This window comes from Erithacus rubecula (genome assembly GCF_903797595.1).
Source record: "Erithacus rubecula genome assembly, chromosome: 13".
In the NCBI taxonomy this organism is placed as follows: domain Eukaryota; kingdom Metazoa; phylum Chordata; class Aves; order Passeriformes; family Muscicapidae; genus Erithacus; species Erithacus rubecula.
Window position 1 is genome coordinate 11,565,647 of NC_136665.1, and position 21,501 is coordinate 11,587,147.

At 45.2% G+C, this 21,501-nt stretch overlaps 1 protein-coding gene across 7 annotated transcripts in view; it reads left to right on the plus strand.

The window, feature by feature from the left end:
- PLXNB1 (plexin B1) overlaps window positions 1-21,501 on the plus strand; it is a 77,316-nt gene that overhangs the window by 42,374 nt on the left and 13,441 nt on the right. For all 7 annotated transcript variants that reach the window (XM_079317051.1, XM_079317049.1, XM_079317050.1 and 4 more), the window contains 19 exons: window positions 1,297-1,479; window positions 1,892-2,020; window positions 3,827-3,927; window positions 4,560-4,692; window positions 5,351-5,507; window positions 8,330-8,438; window positions 8,537-8,645; window positions 9,228-10,085; window positions 10,207-10,332; window positions 11,414-11,536; window positions 12,485-12,578; window positions 12,824-12,990; window positions 14,007-14,158; window positions 15,984-16,089; window positions 17,448-17,584; window positions 18,200-18,376; window positions 18,563-18,731; window positions 19,851-20,093; window positions 21,314-21,490. In XM_079317051.1, the coding sequence (XP_079173177.1) occupies window positions 1,297-1,479; window positions 1,892-2,020; window positions 3,827-3,927; window positions 4,560-4,692; window positions 5,351-5,507; window positions 8,330-8,438; window positions 8,537-8,645; window positions 9,228-10,085; window positions 10,207-10,332; window positions 11,414-11,536; window positions 12,485-12,578; window positions 12,824-12,990; window positions 14,007-14,158; window positions 15,984-16,089; window positions 17,448-17,584; window positions 18,200-18,376; window positions 18,563-18,731; window positions 19,851-20,093; window positions 21,314-21,490 (3,450 nt within the window). The remainder of the gene's footprint in view (window positions 1-1,296; window positions 1,480-1,891; window positions 2,021-3,826; window positions 3,928-4,559; window positions 4,693-5,350; window positions 5,508-8,329; window positions 8,439-8,536; window positions 8,646-9,227; window positions 10,086-10,206; window positions 10,333-11,413; window positions 11,537-12,484; window positions 12,579-12,823; window positions 12,991-14,006; window positions 14,159-15,983; window positions 16,090-17,447; window positions 17,585-18,199; window positions 18,377-18,562; window positions 18,732-19,850; window positions 20,094-21,313; window positions 21,491-21,501) is intronic.

Below are 21,501 nucleotides of genomic sequence, written 5' to 3' on the forward strand. Positions count from 1 at the left end.
CTCAGGAATGCCATGATGTGCTGTTATCATGGATCTGTGACGGGGGCAGCTCCATTGCCTGGTGCCGGTTGGTACGGGCAGCCTGAGCTGCCAAATGCAAAGCCACAGACATCAGACAGAAGGAATACATAACCCTGCTCACAAGGAGGCTAAATTGAATTGCCTGAGGCAAGAGAGAGAGCTGGAGTCGGTATGGACCACATGGTTAATGTGCTGTTCCATGCTCAGCTTTGTCAGAGTAATTAGTAAGAGGCTGGAGAGGAGAGTGAAAACATTATCCATAAGGGATTTTGTGATGAAAATCTTGAATTTACACAAGCCACATTGTTTGAAGACAAGCCATTGATCAATTAAAAAGTGCTGGTTTAGATAGTAATTGTTGGGTGAACAATCCTGCATTCAGTCTCCAAAAGGATACTGTAAAATTGAAATGGACATGGAACAAGGCACCAAGAAAGATATAAAGCAACAGAGGAACCATCCTAGACAAGACTTAGTTTGTTACTTAGGAAAAAGATGAATCATAATGGGATATCTTTTCTCTGCTCATAACAAATAGTAAATAAGTTGGCAGCTTTCATTGTCCCTCTTTAGAATGCAGTAAGTGAAGGTTTGGTGGCACTGGGAGGGAACTAACTGGAACAGAAGAATGACTGTTTCTGCACAGAGCAGTGGAGTTAATGTTCAGAACTCTCACAAGGCTTAGGAGGAGCAGTGTGCAATGATGTCTCTTGTATGTGCTCTTTGATTCCTAAGTGCAGTTAGTAAGCTCTTTGGAGCAGATTGTGTCCCACCCTGTGTTTATGTATGTCGTGATGCACTGAGATTAGGACAGAATTAGAATTTAACTTGTGAGTGTTACAGCAAAACCATGCAAATTTCTTGAGGTGAAACTTCTCACAAGGTGGCTTTGCACTGGAAACAGAAATATTCTTATTTTTCCTTTGTTTGGAAAACACAGTAAATTTTCCCCAAAGCATTATCATGGTAGTGTGTTACAGCAGTGTTTTTTGGAGAACTTGAGAGAGTTTCAGTGCATTTCATTACTGATGCTGAATGAACTGGCTGAAATGTCTGCAGAATTCTGTGAGGGTACAGCCAGCCAACATACCTAAACTAATTATTAAAACATGGGTGGTTTTGCCCTCAGTAAAAAAAGCTTAGAGGGGTTAAAGCTGAATTCACTGCTGGGGAATCTGGGTAGAAGGGGATGGTGGGAAGTGTTTAATGTGCCAGTGTTATTTGTACCAATTTTTTTGGATACTGATTTCTCTGTTCTTTTCCCTCCTCCAAAAGGACACCCTATATGCCTACCCCTGTGGCTCTGACCACACTCCCAGCCCTATGGCCAGCCGGGTGCCCTTGGAAGCAGCCCCACTCCTGGAGAAAACTGATGCCCGTCTGACAGCTGTGGCAGTCAATGTGGAAGATGGGCACACCATTGCTTTCCTGGGAGACAGCAGAGGAAGGCTGCACAAGGTATGATCTGCATGCAGCAAAAAGGATACAACTAACCAAGGATGCTCAAGTAGAAGGGGAAAATGCAGTTTGTCTTCTTCCTTGGGGAGTTGGGTTCCTGCTAAAGATAGTTATTATCAGATGGTCTCTTTTCCCCTGTGCTGCCTGTGGAAAATGTGAATGCCTCAAACATGGCCACATTGCCTTTGGTTACATCTGCACTGAGCCAGCAGCAGGGCTGGTGCATCCTGTGTAGTTTGCACGGGTATTTCTGGGCATGTGCTTCATGAGGCTGAAGTCCCTGCACCGAGGTTCTGGTGGGAGGTTAAAATCCTTGCACACAGCAGGGTTCCAGCTTGTTCCTGTTGTAGAATGGGTGCCCCCAGCTCCTGTGGTGGTGCTTTGCCTGCTCACAACTGTGGCTCTCTTGCAGGTGTACTTGGGAGCCCAGGGAGAGGCACACACCTATGCTTCAGTATCTATCCAGGTGAACAGCATGGTGAGTGGAGACCTGCTGTTCGACCAGTTGCAGGAGCACCTTTTTGTCATGACCCAGTCAATGGTAAGAACAATCCAATCCCTTCCCCAGAGGAGCTGAAAGCACTAGATATCCAGACAATCTGCTGACAGGAGTGAGGAGAGGCAGGGAAACTGCACCTGGCTAAGCCTGTGCTGGGCAGCAGCTGCCTGCCAGTCTTCTTACAGGAACAGGGACTGAGGATTGACCTTTCCCAAAAGCTGGAGGAAGCATGGAGAAAGTCTTATTACCCTAATCCATGGCTTGTTTGCGTGTGCATTTTCTGAAGTGTGTGAGGCTGGATCAGCAGTGATGGAGGAATGTGAACTGCAGGCTGTGAAAAGCTGCTCTGCTGGCATGGATACAAGGGACCACCAATTCCTGGATTCCACTGTGTTGAGCAGAAACTGTTTGGACAGCAGTTTGCATCTCCATTTGAGCAGAAGAAAGCCTCTCTGTTCACAAGTGACCCATCTTGGTTTTGCAGGAGATGGAAAAGAGAAAAGAGAGATTTTGTTTAATTAAAGTGTAGCACTTCTGGTTTTAATCAGTTAAAAGATCAAGTTGTTCTTCTGTAACCTACAAAAAAGCAGAAATGTGTGGGAAATGCCTTCAGATAGCAGAGGTGTTCTCTGGCCAGGGATATAATAACAGTCTTGCAGATGAAATCAAGCTGTGGAAGGACCTATGTGAGGCACCTTTCTCTTTACTCTTGCTTTCTGTAATTCTGGTTGTGCCTAGAGGCAGTTGGAGGAGAAGAGGCATTGCAATGCCTCAGGCTTTGGGGATATTGGTGTCTGCTGAGTAGGAAATCCAGCCATGGATACTTTATTTGAGAGGATTTGTACCACCATTCATATCAACTCCTTGAGCTGGAAAGAAAAGGATCCTCCTAGTAAAGGAAAAACAGTCCTTGAGTTACTCTGAAAGGAAGAAAAAATAAAAAATGAGAGCCACTGCTTCCCTTCACTTCCCCAGTGCACTTTGAGATACTTGTAAAATTTCTAACACTTCAAAGCAGGAGTTGAAATTTGTGAGTGGAAGAAGATTAGGGAAATCTGAAATATATCCTTAACAGTAATTGTTCTGCCAATTAAAAGATGCAAATTACATCATGTACTTAGCTAAAGTAATAGGTCTGGGATTAGAAGTTGGTATTTCAAAGTAGCTGACAGTGGTAGCTGAAGTGTTGTAGCAGATTAAAGAGGGCAAGAGGCTGAAATCAGCAAGGATGGTAAGTTAAAGCATAAAAATTTTGCAAGTAAAATTTACCCTGAGATGGCAGAAAGTTTTTGTTCTACATTGATTAAAGCTTCAGGGTCTACTTTAATTCAAAATGATACTTCTGCCAGGTAGAGCTGGGCAATAGTGCAGATGGATTCAGAGACCTCAGCTGTAGCTGCTTCTCCAGCTTCAGTCACCTGTGTGTCAGGAGAGATGATCTCACATGTCAGAGTCCAAAAAAGCAAGAGAGTGCATGATAATCAGTCAGCTATTCTGTAATTCACTTTGTTAAAATCCAGTTTTATGACTTAATAAAATTTCCTCCTTGCAAGATGTCTTGCATTTTTCAAGAATAGCCAATGAACAGCAATACAGTTTCTTTCCTCAGTGCCTCTCTACAGCCTGATGTTTAGACATCCTTCACAATACGTGAAATGGCCTTTCAGATGGGCTCTGGAAATTTGTTCCTTTTTTCTTTGTCTTTATGGGAGAATAAACTGAGGATCAAGAAGTTATTTTAATGAGCATGCAGGTGATGGGACTTGCTAGTTAGACATAAGAAGCCAATGATCTGGGAGCTTTATTGTGTGTGCTGTGTTTTCCACTTTTCATTTTGTTCTCTGACAGGTGGTAAAAGTTCCCATAATGGAATGTTCCCTGTACTTGGACTGTGAGTCCTGTCTGGCACTGAAAGATCCCTACTGTGGCTGGTGTGTCCTTCAGGGAAGGTAAGTTAGATCCCTGTTCACCTGTAAGGATTTTGGAGGGAGAGTGCCTAGTGATTATCCCTGCTTACTCTCTTCCTTATATCTGTGTCTGGATTTAGTTTTAGTTCTGTTATGGGGTATTTGGTCTAATTTATCATTCCTCTCTCTGCTTCCCTAAAACACTGGCAGCAGCAATAGCAGTTGCACACAGGAACATCTTCCCATTGCTTTTTGGGTCTTTGGCACCACTCACAATACTACTGTTTATTAAATTTCAGTCTGGTTTTAGTCTGATTTCACCTCAAACTACCACACTGCAAGTTTAGAGAAACGAAGTTGTCTCTTCTTCTGGTGTCTTATTTAGCAGTCCTTCACTTCTTGTTCACCTACTGATGTTGCTGTGTCTGCCTGCTGGTTCTGCTTCCCTGTAGAAACTAGTTCATTACCCCTGAAGCCCAAGAGGTGCCTACCCATCTATAATTTCACAACAGTTCGTCCTGTTATTGAAGGTGGTGGGAAGCTGGGACTTCAGTGGATATTGTAGCAGCTGTCCCAAGATTCTAGCAAGGCTTGAGACAGCCAGGGTTTGCTTGGAAGCCAAACACAAACTGCTGCTCAGGTCTCTCACAGGGGTTCTTGCTGTTTCCCTGCAGGTGCAGCCGTCGCTCCGAGTGCTTGCGGTCCAGGTTGAGTGAACAGTGGCTCTGGAGCTTTAACTCTACACAGCAGTGTCTGTCTGTCCAGTCACTAACTCCAGCCAATATCAGCAGAGAGGAAAAGAGAAATGTGAGTGGTGGGGATCCTCTGATGATGCTCAAGCTTATAAAAAGTCCTCTGCAAACTGAGGAGTCATAAGGTTTTCTGTTGCTTTCATTGGGATGCTGAAATTCAGGCACATTGTCTGCTGGTATAGCCAAGCTGCTAACTCAATTGTTTGGTTGTTTCTTTCTTTTCCCTAACACTAAATGTCCTTGCCTGCAGTGAGTTACTAGGTGTTCTGGAGTATGTGATGCCTGCTTGGATGGGGACCCTCCTTGTTTTAGTATTTATAAGGTGCCTGTGTCTGTGCTTTCGGTGTTTCTGTCACATGCTGTCAGGAAGGCCTGAAAGGAGTCACCCAAAATTACAGCTCCTGTCTGGCATGTGATAGCTGGCAGAAAAGCTAAGAAGGTGCTGGAGTGATTTGAAGTCTGTCATTGTGTCAGGAGGTGGCAAGAACCTGTCTTTTTCTAGAGGCTTGGGCAATGGGGGAAGTTGTCAGTTGCTGGAGGGATGCCAAGTTTAGTTTGGGAATGGCAAGAGATGATGAATGGAACAGTCAGTCCTAGGAGACATTATAGGAAAATTAATGAACTTTATGGGATTCTTCCTTTAAAAAAAAACAGAACCAAAAAAATACATTAGATGAAAGCAAATTATTTACTGGGTATTATTGAACTGACAGATATTCTTGGCCATCTCCGACTTACCTTCTCTGCGTGAGGAAGAATTTTACTCATGTTATTTTGAAGATTATGAAAGCCCAGCAGTTCTGACAGAGTCAGGAATCATGTGTCCTTCTCCAGATCCCAGCCAAGCACCAGCTTTGCCAACAGGAACAGGTTAGTGAAATGCTTTAAATGGAGCATGATAGCTCTGATAACATTGTTGGGGAAGGTATGTTGTAGGTCGTCGTATTGCCAGGATTAACAGCCATGAATGTATGTGGACTGTCAGCAGGTGCTCATTTCATTCCTCATAATATCTGTTTGCTTTCTACTTGTGTCACACACATCCTGTGCTATTTTGGGCTGTTGCCAAATTCCAATGCCAAATTCTGATAGTTGGAAAGGAGATCCTGTTTGAAGGGTTGTATGCAAATCTGAATGTGATCTGAAATGCAGTCTAGAGAAGTGGCTGGTTTGGCAGCTTTTTCATAAATCTGGGGAGAAAATGCTCATAAATATTGCTTTATTATTAAAACCAACCAAATGCAACCTTCTCAAAATCCATGTGGTGGAAAGTGAAAGTACATGTAAGGAAAGGCAAGAAGAGACCCATGGTCCTTAAAGATAGAAATAAATCTGCAATGTGCCATAACCTCAGAAAATACACAGTCAGCCTGTGAACAATAGCTGGCTGAGTATTGCTGATTGACCACTCTGAAGAACCTGGAAAGTTCTCGGTTTGTTTTCTTTGCATTGGATTTTACCCAGCCTGTCAGTGTGAGCTCTGATGAGCTGATCTCTTCAAAGAGCTTGTTCATCAGAAGTAAAAGGCAGGTGTCCATTGGGACACATTCCCTACCATTCACCTAAATGGCTAAACAGATTTTTCTGTGCAAGTGTGCAGCTGCTAATAGGTATAAAGCAATCTCCATGGACATAACATGACACCAGAACTCAGCTAACATGCTCATTCAATCTCAAACTCCTTCATTTTCAATATTATTTGCAGTATTTTAATATCTGGCTTTCACACTGCTTTAGTCTGGAACAAGCCCACCAGGTCTCCATTCAGGAGTCAGGCTAAGAAGGAACAGGGCTTCATGCACTGCCACTGGAAGCAGAGTGGGCAGGATTTGCTTCTATGTTTAGTTGTATGGGCCTGAATTTAAGCACAGTTGTGAAAAATCAGTGTAGATAAAGGCAGTTCTCATTATTCTAGGCTTCAGATATTCTTATCAACTCCTTTGTAAGTCAGCCTTGCTTTTATTCCAAGATGCCTTACCTACATTACGTTCATATTGTGTCTGAGACTTATCAAGTGGCTCCTGTTTGTAGCCTAAACTTGCTCGTGGATGGTTTCTGTCTGTTTGATCTATTTGTGTTGCCCTTTTGCTTCCGCCGTGCTTCTCCCACTCAGTGAACTATGGCCAGGTGTCCCTAGCACAGAGTTTTGCTGCTTAACTGTGCCAGCTTCTTCATATTCTCTTGTTCCTCAGACTTCCTCTCTCCTTCACTGTGTTGTTATTCCCTCTCTGCATGGCTTCTATACTCTGCTAAGATGAATTTGAAGCTGGTAACCGGATTAATACATTGTTTTCTAAATGAGATCTCATTAGGGCCTTAGATAAACAACACTTTCCTATTCCCACATCTAATACTTTCCCCAGTTCACTAAAATATTTGCCATTTTCTGGCTTTATTTTAAAGGTTGCATACCAGCTCATCCATCATACGTAGCTGTTGAGGTCCAAGTTAGTAGCACAAACTCTTGCTCTCAACCTGCAAATGCTCAACCTCATCTTCTGCACTGTCAAACAGCATTATTGGCAGTCATGGGTAATAATGGCTTTTCTGGAGAAAGGAGTATTTATAAATATGGTGTCCTAACCCTGAAATCCTGGGAGGTGTTACGCCTTCTACCACTGCCAAATGCAATCACCTCTATGACAGTGATAGGAGTTGGCAGTATTGCAGTGACTCCAGCCTCCAGCTGCTTTGGATATACCCTTATTTTCTGCACATCCTGGGCTTCAATACACCCCTCATCACTGTTTTATTAGCATACTGCTTCCCTTGCCATCCTATGAGGAACCCAGCTTAGAGCTGACTGGTTTTTCACATGGTGATTGTTTTGTTGTGACTAGAGATTGCTTTCAAGAGGAGCTCTGAAATCTCATTCTGAGAGGAGCAGTGTACAAGGTTCTTGTTACTTTAATTGCAAACTGCTTCAGAGAAGCAGCAGTTCCTGGGGTTGAGCAGAGAATGCAGTATGTTCCCATTATTTGGAGAACTAATGACCAACTCTAAGGTTGGAGGCATTTGTCTGGGACAAGATTAATTAGCTGATTTAGTACTGTCGTATGCAAAATATCTCCTTCCAGCTGATGCTATCAGCTGCAGTAAGTTTCGACCATCTCTGCAGCTATTTGGTCTACAGAAAACAGTGACAGTCTCTTTGCAAAGAAAACAGGGCTATCCTGAGGCTTGCAGTTGATGTGAGACCTGGATTTTAAAGCAGATTAGCCTTCAGTCATTGCAAGTGAGATTACAAATCTTATAAACCTCTTCCCTGACTCACTTCTTAGTCTGGTCATAGAATAAAGCTCTCAAGGTGAAGGCAGCATGTGAAGGGCACATCAGTTCTAAGGGTTTCATTTTCCTTTGGATGACAAAAGAAGACAATCAGCTTTGAACCTCAATGTTACTTTTTCCTGTAATACAGAGATGGCAGTGGAATTAGAGATAAAGATGGACAGATCTTCAGACTAGGCTTCTTTCCCATGGGTTGGCAAGAGCTGTCACAAACTACTCCTGATGAACTTGTCCAACCTGTTTTTAGTGTCCATAGGATAATCCAGTGATTGAGGTGCTAAAAGCATGGAAGGGAATCTGTCTCAGTGTTTGATAGTGTCTATCCTAAAGCACGCTGTGTCTCCTAACAGTATGGCAAACTTGTAGGGGCTCCATTTCTAAGAAATTTTTATTTTCATTTTCAGATCATGTCACCATAAAGCTTATAGTGCGTTTCCATGACATCTTCATTGCTTCTGTGGACTTCTCTTTCTATGACTGTGCTGCAGTGGCCCTGCTGTGGAAATCGGCACCGTGAGCACCTGCTTTTTCTCTTCTGTAGTTCTAGGGAGGGTGGCTGTCCCTTTCTGGGTTGTCCTGTCTTAGCAGCTGCTTTTCTGTCATTCTTCCAGGTGCCAGAAGTGTGTGAGCAGTCTCTGGGGATGTAACTGGTGCATCCAGCAGCACCTCTGCACCCACAAAGCAGCCTGTGAGGAAGGAACCATTATCTACAATGAAAGGGTGCGTCTCCTGCTCAGTCCTAGTCCTGTGTGCTCTCACAGCCTCAGTGAGTCAGATCTCTTCAGGTAAAATAGCAGCTGTCAGTCACATCAAGCGTGGAGGTGAACTGTTGGAGCAAAGAGGATCTCCCCTTGGAGTGACACCAGGCTCTGCATCCCTGATACTACAGCTTTGTGGGGAAGTGCCTTCAGATGAAGCAGATCACCCTTGTTCTGGGGCTATGCAGCCAGTGTTGTCAAAGTGGAAGGACAAGAGCAACCTGGCAGGGAGATGGATCAGGTGCCCAGTTTCTGGTTCCCGCAGGTGGCCTTGCATTTTTGTGGAGGGTGAAGACTGGCAGACATCCCTCTGAGAGAAGGCCAGTGCAGGCATCAGTGGGAAGAGGGAGTGTTGCTGAATCTTCTGCACTGTAAACATTCCCCAGTCCCCTGGCAAAAGATGGTATAAGATGTAGTTCTCATTTAAATCCAGAGAGAGAAACAGCTCTTGTCATAGGAGGTCATACAGAATGTTTTTCTGCTTGGGTTTTATTCTATGTGATTTCTTTCCTTCTTCTCATCGCACCATGTTGTTTGTTTCTAGGCTCAGATCCCAACCTCGAGTGTGTACCCCTCTCCAGCTGCTCCCCTCACCAAGTCCTCTACCACAGCCCCCAGCATGGCCACAAAAGCAGTCAGCACCCCCGTGGCTGTGGGCCCGAGCACTGTGCCCCACACGGAGCCCACCGGCGCCACGCCCTCCGCAGCCTCGGCCACCGCCACGGCGCCCAGCCCCAGCTACACCCACCTGAGCCTCTCCAGCGAGGCCACCTCTCTGCAGGCTGCCACAGCATCCCCACTGCCACCACCAGCAGACAAACCCGCTGTCACTGTGCCAGAGACAACTTCTCCTGCTGCGTCTGTCCTCTCCAGCCCGTCCAAAACCATGGATCACATAGCCTTGCCCACTGAAGGGCCAGCCACAGCCCGGGAGGCGCGGCACACGGACCCACCCACCACCCTCGGGGGCAGCCCTCTGCACACCTCTGCAGTGGCAGCCATAACACCTTCCCCTCATGTCACGAGTTTCAAGTGGCCTCCAAGTCCTTTTCCTACCACAGAGGCACTGACATCTGCCATCTCATCTCCCCAGACCCCCAGCCAGGTGCCAGGGAGCCCTGCTGTCTCTGATGATGCTCCTGGATTGCCAGGAACTGAGCGCTCTGTTTCAGAGCTGCCAACATCAGCTCCCCCGCAGTGGCTGCTGGAGGAAGGCACAGAGCTCCAGGACACTGAGGACTGGATGGATTTGCTGCAGGCTGAGAATGACACATCTCTTTTCTCTGCTTCTACTCTTCTGTCGGGTGATGGCGATTCTTCGGAGAGGGATGTCCCTGACTTTCCCAGGATCCTTCACCCTGACCTGGATTATCAGTATGATGCCCCTGAGTTTTGGGAGGAGGTTAGTTACTGGCCTTTTGTAATTCACGGTCTAAGGCTGTAACTCTTTGAAGTTTTCTTTTATATTGCCAGTCCAGTATTTCAGCAGACTGGAGGGGTTGTGTCCTGTGGTTTTTTTTCAGAGTGAAGAGCCTAACTGGGGTCCAAATGCATGTCCCTGCGTGCAGGGAATCCAAGGATCTTCATTGTTTCCAGTCAATGTGGCAAGGAAGATAACCCTGCTGGGGAAGAACTTCCACCTCTATCAGGTAGTCAGCTCAGTGCCATCACCATCAAGAAATTGCATTAATGCAGGACACTGCTTGGGCAACCTGGCCAGTGGACTGCTAAAAATGTGTAAGATACAGGTGTGACTGCTTAGGTTTCTCCTAGAGAAATAACCTATTTCTGTGCATAAAGAATTTCATAGCTGGGTATATTGTTGTGTAGAAAGTCACCCAGAGAAGGGGAGAGAACAGGTGTGTACCAACCTGTTGAAAAAGATCTGCATGTAGTTGGATTAAATTACACCTGTGCTGCACTGCAGATGGTAGTTCTTGGAATAACTTTCTGTTGAATCCTTTTTGTTTGTGTCTCCATAAACTAAAAACAAGTCATCTGTTTCCTTTCTGGCATGCTCATGTTAATGTGGCTATTCCTGCCATACCTGAAACTTCTGAAGTGGGGAAAACCACCCTTGACAGCTGTTTCTTGGGTGTGCCTCTGATAAAAATTCTCTTTGCTTCCCAAGACAGAAGATGATTTAGTAACCTTTGACAAGAAAAACCAACTCAGAACATGCAGCCCACAGTCTAATTGTTACTTTATACATTAAACCTGACATACTGCACTGCTCAGAGGAGCAGAGCTGGTTCCAGAGAGATGCATATCTAGCTTTTTTACAGGAAGTATCTAAGCAATTCAGTGGAAGCTTTATAGGAAAGAGACAGGGAGGAGAAATATACACTTACTGTTTGTGACATGCTCTGCCCTAATCTGTGTACTCTGTTCTTCATCTCCAAGCTAGTGTTTCATGGGGATGTCCTGGTATAACTTCACAGTCCCACTGCCTTTGTTTTTTTTAATTTCTCTCTCTGTGCTAAGTCCTCTGCACAGTGACACACATGCTCCCTTCTAGGAGTTTTGTGTTGGTTTGCCTCACATACATGGGGGCAGTCACAGCATAGACAGCCCTTGAATGCAGCACAGAGTTGGCATAATGAGGGGAATGAGAGGAGCACACTGCTGGCTTGGTGGCTTGAGGAAAGGTGCTGAACTGGAGAGGCAGGAGGACACTTGTGCAGCCTGAAGCTCTGTGCACTGAAGAGTGGTGCAACGTGTCTCCTGCAGGACCAGCAGTGGGACTATGAGTGTGTCTTGAATTTGGAGGGGAGGACAGTGGTGATGGAAGCTTATGTGGAAGAAGAAGAAACAAACAAGTCCCTCTGTTATATCACCTGCCAGATGAACCAGGTGAGTGCTGGGATTACTGTGCCATTTCACAATTCACACTGGTTTTGCTCAGCAAAAGAGTAGGATGGAAGGCAAGCTCTGGAGAACAGAGCATATTTTGCAAAAGTATTTGTAGGATATTTAGCACTCTGGGGCCCTCAGCTGTGATGCTGCTGCCTGGTACTTTCAACCTCAGGAAGATTGTGCAGTCTGAGCCACATGACCTGGCTGTAGCAGGGGATGGTGATGTCTCTGAACTGGCCAGCACAATGCCACTCCTGCTTTTAGCTTGAGGCACTGTTGTTTGTCATTCTCTGCATCATGGCTCCTGTGATGATTGTTCTTTTGTGAGAAAAAAAAATCTTGTTAGTACTGATTTTGTCCTTGGTGATAGAAGCAAAACTGTGGATTGTAAAATTACCAGGGAAAATTTAAACAGACATGTACACTTCTGGGTGCTGTGTGAATTTTACTTAAGGCAAGATTTTCAAGCAGACATGTTATTTTTAGTTCACAATATAGTTCCTATATTTAAGAGAGAAGAAGAACACAGGCTCTTGTGAACATGAGCCCTGCATTGTGATCCTACATCATCAGCTCTGCTGAAATTACATAAATGCCAGCTTGAGCAGCTTTCTGAACAGGTGGTTTATAGATAGGAATTGGCCACTTAGGAATGCAGTTAGGAAGTTAGACAAGTATTGTTGTGAGCACAGACTTGTTTTTCAGTGTTCATCTTAGAGTAGCAGGTTTTGGTTCACTTTCTAGAGCAGGATTGTGACTGTGCACCAGTGAGGGCAAGCCTGTGCTGCCACTGTCCCCCCTAACACTGCCTTGTCTGCATCATGGTAGCTCCAAGTAGGCTGCATTTGCCATGCACTATTCAGTGTGGATGCTGGTGCTTCTTGCCTACTCAGCTGGTTTGTTTTTGCCTCTGTTAAGTCCTCTTGATGATCTTTGTCTTTGCAGTACAGTTACACAGCACCTCAACTCGAATTCAATGCTGTGGTGTTTGTACAGAGGCGACGACACCTTCGAGTGGACAGTGCTGCAGATCTCCATGGTAGGAGTACAATGCCTTCCCAGTAAAAGCACAGCAAATGAGGTGGAAGGGAACTGAGAAATTCTCAAATGAGGCTTTTTGTACCTGTGCTAGCCCTATCACAAGAAAACTAAGGAAAACAGAGGTTCATTTCTGTTGCTTGTCATGGGGGCAGGAGTAGGGTTTGTAAAAGCCACCAGGTTGCTGGGTTATGCTGTGCCCTGTGGGGATGTTTGCAGGTACCTCTGAATTTTTCTCCTTTGCAGTGACTTTTTACAACTGTTCTGTGGGACACACTGATTGTAGCCGCTGCCAAACAGCTGACTCAAAATACAACTGTGTGTGGTGTGGAGGTGACAACCCCAGCTGTATCTTCAGAGGCTCTTGCAAGGAAGAAATTGAAGACCTGTGTCCAGCACCTCTCATTCACTCTGTGAGTAATTTGCTCACTGGTGTACTGCACACAGGGCAAGGAGGGCTCTGTACTGCAGTGGAAAGGGCTCTGAACTCAGAGTGCAAACAGTGAAGCTCATTAATGTATTGACCTTTTGAAGAGGAAGTTCAGTTGGGGTCCCTCAGTGTTGTGAGGATTCTAGACTGTTGTTGCTGGGCTTTCAGTTTGCTGGTAGAGAACAGTGGGCAATCATTCATTTATATCTCAGTTGAAACTGGCACACCAGAATCATTCAGGAGCTGGGAAATAGAGTACAGGTGGATCTTCTAACTGTCCTGAGCCAGAACCTGAAACAGGTTGGCCCAACTAAGCCTGTGGCAATGGAGGGTAAAACCTAATGCCAACAGCACAGCAATGAGAAAGGCATGACAGGTTACTGGAATTAATTATTTTTGTCTGTTTATTTTAAATGTTTCTTGCTAACTGCCACATGACGAGTGTCTGTAGCCATGTGTCCCTTTTGCTGTCAGCTTGTCCTCCCTTCTGTGGCACACAACATCCATGTGCTGCATCTTGTCTGAGTTTACCTTGGATGCTGCTCAGGGACAGAGCTTTGACATTTGTGCAGCATGCAGTTCATTGTCGTCCTGATGCTGAGGGGGGAATGGTGCTTGCTGCTTCAATACTAGTAACATGTATTGGCTGTGCATTCCCACTCTTCAGCAGAAATGCCCTGTGGAGTGGTCAGCATGTTGATAGGAAGGCAAAGCAGTGTGGTCTTTGCCTTCTAAGTGGATTATCACCTCTGGGTGGGGACTGCTGGCAGCAGTGAGGTACGGGAAGGAAGGCTCCAACCCTGGTGTTCTTTATGGCCTTTCTTCTGGTGAGGCTGCAACCTGGGACTAGTCCAAGCCAGTAAAAGGAGTCAGCAGCAGTAACCTGAGCAGGCAGAATTTACACCAGGGCAGCTGAAGGGCCCTGTGCTGTAGATCAGTCACCAGACTGTGGAGGTCTGAGGTACTGTGACATTTACACGTGCGCGGATGTCTTTGCAGGTGTACCCCCTGTCTGGACCAGTGGAAGGTGGCACTAGAATCACCATCACTGGCTCAAACCTCGGGCAGAAACATCAAGACATTGCAGAAACTGTCACTGTTGCAGGAATTCCCTGTGCCGTAGATGCTCAAGAGTATGAGATCTCTAGCAGGTAGAGTATCTGTGAAACCTCCTCCCAGAGGCAGGTGCTGGCTTTTCCCTTGGCTGCTGGCCCAGCCTGAGATGTCTTTGCCTTTGCTATAGTAGGTGTTGAGCCCTGCCCATTCCCAGGGGGTGCTGTGAGTAAGGTCACTGTGTGACTAGTTGTTCAGGCAGTGACCCTAGAGAGATAAGGTTGTGTACAAGGCGACAGCCAGTGATGTCATATTCCAACCACACTGCCCAGACAGAGCCCACAGTCAGGTCAGGGAGCTGTGGGCTTAGAACCCTGCAGTTTCATGGATGTTTCACTCAGCCACAGGAGATTTCAATAAAGCAAAGGACACGACTTGTGCAAGTGCCACTGATAGGGAAATAGCCTGACCATGTTAACACAGGGTGAGGATGGGAACATGTGGTTGAAGGCACACCCCTAGACTGTCAGTCTTCACTTGCTAGCAAGGCTTCCCCCCAAACTCAAAGAAAAGATCCTTTCTGCCAGGGACAGATGAGGAAGTCCTGGTGGGCCCAGTGCCACTCTTCTGGTAGGCAGGAGTGCCTGACAGGTCATACAGCACTTGTAAAAGTAGTGGTAAGGAGAAGGATAAGAAGCAGAAATATTTCTGAATCTGGGTCATGTCAGGGACAGAGAATTGTGCAGCTGGTGTGTCTGGCCATGAGAAAACAAAATAATAAAGCAGTAGCCAGGTGTTAAGAGGTATGAATGGGGGATAACTAGGAAGCAAGGAGAAAAGGATATTTGTGATATTTGTGTAGTTGACCAGTAGCAGGGCAGTTAGTTGGGAGCTTTGGAAAGGGAGGACGAGGAGCCAAACAACCAGCAGGAGAAGAGGAGAGCGATTGTGAGTAACCTCTTATCAGAGCTGTCACAAACATGTTTTTCCATTCCATGGTAGCAATAGTTGTAGCACCCTTCCCTCTAGGAGCCAGGTAAGATCCTGCTGGGAATGGCCTGCTGTGTTGAGCAGTGTTGTCTTGTCTGTGCAATTTGTTTGTCTCGATCCATCTGCTTTCTGTTCTCATCCTAGAATTAGAGTATAATCTTTCTGGGTTTGGCACTGTCTGTGTTCTGTATCTGTAAATCACCTGGCATCACAGGGTCTTGGCTTGGACTGCACTGCCTAAGTTCAAATTCCTCAGCCTCTTTAGTTGAGGGGATATAGCTGTGAACCTGGAACTCGCTCCTGAGCAAGGCCCAGACAAAATTAATCTCCTGCTATGCAGGAGGGCTGGGAAGTCTGTTGCAGATTAGCTTTTCTGTTAACAAATCAGTGCTGTAACATGGGACTCCTTGCTGCTCTGTTCTAAGTACAGTTTGACTTTTCATCTTTTCATGTCAGGATCTCCCATAGCAAATTATGTCTGGAAAAAGGGCTGGGAGGAATGTCTGGTGCAGATCAGGGGATCTGGCTGGTTGTAGAAGCCACTGGCTGAAGACCAATGACAACTAAACCAAGGTCTTGAGTCTTCTGCATCAGACACGGCACTAATGTGTGGATTGACCACTGCTGGCCTGAGATCCCTCCAGATGCTACTGATTTTGACCAACACTGGAAAACAGAAGAGTTCTTGGACTCTTTGTGCATCTGTGAGACAGTGGGATTTATCCTATCTATCCCAGAAGGAATAATCTTAGATAGGATGGGCCTATTTGGAAGTGTTCCCTGCTTTTTTAGAGGTGTTTCTCAATGTTTGGTTGCATATTCTGAGCATCAGCTAAGGCTGGAAGAAGGGAACTGTGGTTGGTAGATGTTTTTAGGACATGCTGCAGTGGATGCAGCTCCCTGGTGTGACTTTGTTCTTGGATTGTCCTGCAGCATCGTGTGCGTCACGGGCGGGAGCTGGACAGAGAGGTTTGGGCATATTGTGGTGGAAGTGCCTGGAGGAGGTCGTGGAGTTTCTGGGCATGTTTTCACCTATCAGGTAACATAACCATAATACCTCCCCTGTTTTCCCAGTATCTCTGCTAAATGGCTGTTTAGTGCATGAGTTTGCAGGACTCTACTAGGCACTTGCTGCTGGTAATTTCGTGTGTTTTTTCTGCTGTTTGTGTTGTGTGGTGTACTGGGATTTTTTTAGATTTGGTTTATTCCTCCTTCACCTCCCTTTAGAGAGCAGCTGTACTACGTAATACTAAAGATCCTGTAGTCTAGTGATTTTATTTCTTTTTGGTATCTGTTAAATACTTAAAGATACACTGTATTTTTCCTCTATGTTTCCAGCTTGATTTTTTCTTGTTATTGATGGCTTAACATCTTACTAAGACATCTGACTTTTCTTTTGTTAATGTGCAAATTGCTGTTTGAACATGCTTTTATCTTCTGACCTTCAGCAGCTGGTGGCAGTAAGTCCAAAATTCCTGTGCATTGTGTGGAGAAATGTTTCCTATCATTTTTAAACATGTTTCTGATAACTTTTTGATATCTTAAACCCAGCAACTACTAAATAATACTTAAGTAACTTTTAAATGCAGTTGTTCCTTTTTCTTCCTTTCTGTGCAATTTACAAGTTATGTATCTAGTTGAATGTCCCCCTCTTCCACTGGAAGGGGAAAAAGATTCTTGCAAGTCTTAAGCTCTTCCATTTTTGGCTCAAAAGCCAAAATGCATTTTATGTACTAGATTATGCTTGTTTGTCTTCTCTTGGTTATCACCAGAATGCTATTTAGAGACTAGCAATGGTGTCCATGTTTGCTTTTTATCCTGTAGTCTCCATCCTCCTTCTTACTTCATGGATCTTGCTTTTTGTCAGCAGTAACTTACTTGTGTCATTCTGCTTGGTTTCTCTAAATTTTGCTGCTGCTCCTCAGTGGTACTAAGTTTTTTGTTACAGCACAGGTCTCAACAAAAATTCATAGGGCTCCCTGCTGTTAATCTCTTCATCTGCTAGGCAAACAGGCAATTTATTTGCTACCTTGTTTTTCCTAACCTGAGTTATTAATCCAATTACTGATCTGAACAATCCCTTTGGACTGTTAATCCTCAGGTTTGTGTGTGAGGCTCACAGCTCTGCTGTTTGCAGCATCCATATGCCTTTGGCAGTCTGTGGAAAGGTCCTTGATTCATGGTTCTTGCTGGTGTGATTGATCCCTCCTCTGCTCAGTAAAGTAGCTGCTGGAATACAGCTGAGGCCTGCCTGTGGTTTGGATCTGTAGCTTCTATTTTCAGAGCATTGGAGGACACTGAACACATTCTGCTGTTTTCTTTCCTTGTTTTGTCTTTTGAGATTCTTGTGCCTCATTTCCTTTTTTTTTTTCCTTCTTTTTTTCCTCCCTCTTCTAGAATCCAGAGCTGAAATCCATTATTCCAACTCAGGGTCCCAAAGCAGGAGGAACCTGCCTTACTCTTCTTGGCTCGAAGCTGCTGACTGGGCATCCTAATGAGATCAGTGTCCTGCTTGGAGACCTCCCTTGTCAAATGTAAGATCAGAACTTGCCAATGTGCTAGCTGTGCTCTGCCCTGAGTCCTTCCCAGAGCCTCCCAGGGTGTGATACTGCCTGGAGCAGCTGGAGCACTGCTTTCCTCTGTGTTCCAGGGGATCTTCCCCATGTGGGTCATGGCAGCAAACCATCTTAGATTCCAGCCCACCTTACCTGGATGTGAGCAGGGCTGAACACCTCTGTTCTGCCTGTCCCCTGACAGGATTGTAACCCATTCTGACACTCTGCTTTTGCTGGTGGAGAGCTGCAGTTGGCTCCTGTAGCCTGATCCCATGAGCTGCTTGTTCTCTTGCACCCTGGGGCACATACACCTGCCTCACCTCACTGCTGGTGAGAAGGTGCACATGCCTTGGTAGCATGTGTCCAGTCCCTTCAGCCTGGACAGTGACTGTACCTGCTTTTTGTCCATGTGCTGCTTCTGACAGGTCCCAGCAATTATTTCTTGCACAGATAAGGCACAAGAGCTTTTAAGCATGAGATTTAGGGAAATAGTAGAATAGGTTTGCAGATTCTCTGCAAAGAGAAAGGCACAGTATTATCAAATCTGTCTCTGCAGTGGTTGTGTTAATCCCTTGTTCTTCTTGTCTCTCCAAGCCTCTCTGAGATGACAGAGGATCAGCTGGCATGCCAGACAAGTCCCAGCAATGTCTCCACAGAACTCCCAGTCACCATCAAATACGGGGAGCAAGAACGGAGATTAGAAGGATCCCTCTTTAGATATACTCTGGATCCCAACATCACTTTTGCAGAGCCACCTAAAAGCTTCCTCAGGTAGAAAGAAAGTGTCCCTTCCCCTGGGCAGTGTGCTGGGGCTGCAGCACCAATGGCATTTCTGTGAGTGGCACTTTGGGGTAAAGCCAGGCTTGTAAGAATGAGCATAAACAGAAGGATGGAAGCATGGACAAAATTGAGCTAATGAATAACAGGTGAGTCAGATCAGCTACTTTTGTCTTTCAGTGGAGGGAGAGTGCTCAGAGTTCATGGATACAACTTGGATGTTGTACAGAAACCCAAGATCAGAGTTACAGTTTCTCCATCTGAACGCCGGCGCCGAGGCGTGGGGCGATGGCGAAGGATCATCCCAGACTCTGAGTGTCCTGAGGATTCTCTGTGCAGCATCCAGCAGGTAGCACAGCACTCAGGAGGGATGTGGGTGCACAAGGGTTGATGGTCCACCTCTGAAGAGATGGACTTTCTGCTCCTGAGACTTTTTTCCTCTACCACTTGCTTTTATCTGCAGGGATTGTACCAACAGTCTTAGCCCATGGAAGTGTTCTCTGCCAGACTTGAAAGGTTAAGCACTTTCACAAACATTCCCATGGGCTGGGTCTGCCTCTGCCTAGAGATGTGCAGGATTGTGAAGTGGGACAGAAATAGCAAGGCAGCATTGTGGAGATAAAGCAATCTACATCTGAGCCAGAGAGTTTGTGTGGCTCAATATGCCTGTGCTTCAGATTCTTCCTTTTGCATATTTCAGTCTGTCCCTATAGTTCCTGGGATCTCTTTCACTCTGAAATACAAAACCACGCAGTGAAATTACCAACACCATAATAATTTTCTGCTCTCCTGCTGCCAGTCTGCTGAAATGGATCATTACAGAGGCATTGATGTGGTCACCAAGGTCACAAAGCATGCAGCAGAATTTGCAGAGGTAGAGGCGTGGTTTGACAGCCCAAGAAGGATTTGCATTATTAGTGCAAATGATGAAGATCTTGCTGTATATAAATGTGTTCTTGATGCACATGCTTCAATAACAGCTGGTTTTCTCAATATTCTTAGGAAAGATTTGTGGCTGTAGGGCAGAAAAAAAAAAAGACTCTAATACTTTCACCCAATGTATAAAACATACCCAATCAGGCATGGGAACACTTTCACAGAAGCATTCAGACTGGGAAAACAGCCTTGCATTGAAGGTATTTGGTCCTATTCTCTCAGAGCAGGGAAATCTAAAGCTGGTCTCTCTCCAGAATTTGCTGCCAGGGGAATGTCAGAGTTGATTCCCACTGCTGAGACCTTCCAACAAAACCAGTGCTATGAAAGCTTTCCTTTAGAGGAACATGGGGAATTCCTCAGATCTTGTATTTTTTTCCCCTTTACAGTTAGTTAAGCAGGGTTCTTCTGGCGTTTCTCCAGATTAGAAGAATGCAGACTGGCCCCAGATTGTTTGGGGTGGAAAGTATTGCCAAGCTGCAGGAGAAGCACTGGTGTTCTGTTACTGACACTTTTTTTTGCCTTTTCCACTTAGTTTGAAGAACCATGTCTTGTTAACTCTTCCTACCTGATCCTGTGCAAAACTCCAGCCATTAACCTGCTGTTGAGGAGTGTCCGTATCAAACTGGAATTTATTCTGGATAATCTGAGCTTTGACTTCAACTCACTGCATCCCATGCCTTTCTCTTACGAAGTCAACCCCATCCTAAAACCCTTGAATGCTGAGGACCCTGCCAAACCATATCGTCACAAGCCAGGAAGTGTCATCTCTGTGGAGGTAAGACAAAAACCAGCTGGAATTAATGTTCCTTTTAGGAAGTTTTAAGTTGGTGTCATGCAGCATCCAAGGTTTCTAAAGCATTGGACAGGTTACAGCCTGTCACAGCACATCTGCTTTGGCTTGTGAGAAGCGATATATAAGAGGAGGGAGAAAAGTGCATCAAAAAATCCTCTTGAATCTGTAAATCGTTGTCACGGGCTTCACAAGGCCTGTGGAAACTTCTGTGGTTTGTTTTTTGGGGTTTTTTGATCCTAATAAACTGTTTGTATATGAGATATTAGTGCTACATTATCTCCGCATTGTGTTCTCAGCTGCTGAGTCTCTCATAACTACTTCAGTTTCCTCTAGAAACTGAAGTTTCTGCCAGTGGGGAAGACCTGTTACTAAGTGAAGGCAGGGAAATCACTCATTAAGGATGATACAGAAGAGCACAGTGACTCTATTTTTACTTTACATGCAAGAAAAAATTTCTGAGGTATTTATTTTGTATGGAAAGGTACTTTTCAGCCCAATACTCAAAGAAAGTAATGGCTGCAGCTGCAGGTGCACATTCTCCACATGCTCTCTTTTTTGCATATGGGTAAAAACTGTGATGTTATAAAAGCCTAGAAATTTCTATACCACTGCCACTGGACTTGAATACATCTTGGAGATGTAGGACAGTTTAAGAAGACTGGAAGAGAACTTTAAAAGACGAGGTTGTTCTGCCAGCCTGTCAGGATATCCTGACAGAGCTCTGGGCTTAGAAAGCATTAAAGCATAAAAATGTAATTAACATCAGTCAGCATGGTTTTATTTAAAAAAAGAAAAGGTCTTAATCCCCCAAAATTAAAGCAAATAAGAGAAATTGCACAGATATGTTACACCTTTGAAAGGCATTGATTGACTCAGCTGGGTGTGCAGGTAAACTGACATTAGACTGCCTTTTTAAATATACAGAGTGAAGAGCTGAGCTTAGCTGTGTTTTGGCTGAAGAGCCTTAAGAGGACAGGCTATTTATAACTGTACTTATGCAGTGTGCTACAGGTCCTAAAGCTAAATCTAAATCATATGCAAGTGAATTTTTTAGCTTACAAAGTTAACTCCTGCATCCTATTCACATGTGAGCCTAAACAAAGAAGAAAAAGAGGCTTATGGTCTCCTCCATCTTCTCTGAAGCCATAGCACCATATAGTTGTTTTTTCCCTGATCTCATGTGCTGCCCAAATCTATTTCAGGGGGAAAATCTCGATCTGGCTATTTCCAAGGATGAAGTTATGGCTATGATTGGGGAAGGAATCTGTGTGGTGAAGACACTGACAAGGAATCACCTCTACTGCGAGCCCCCGTCGGAGCAGCCGGCTCCGCGGCACCGCACCAAGCGGGAGGGCACGGACCTGCTCCCCGAGTTCACGGTAGGGAATGG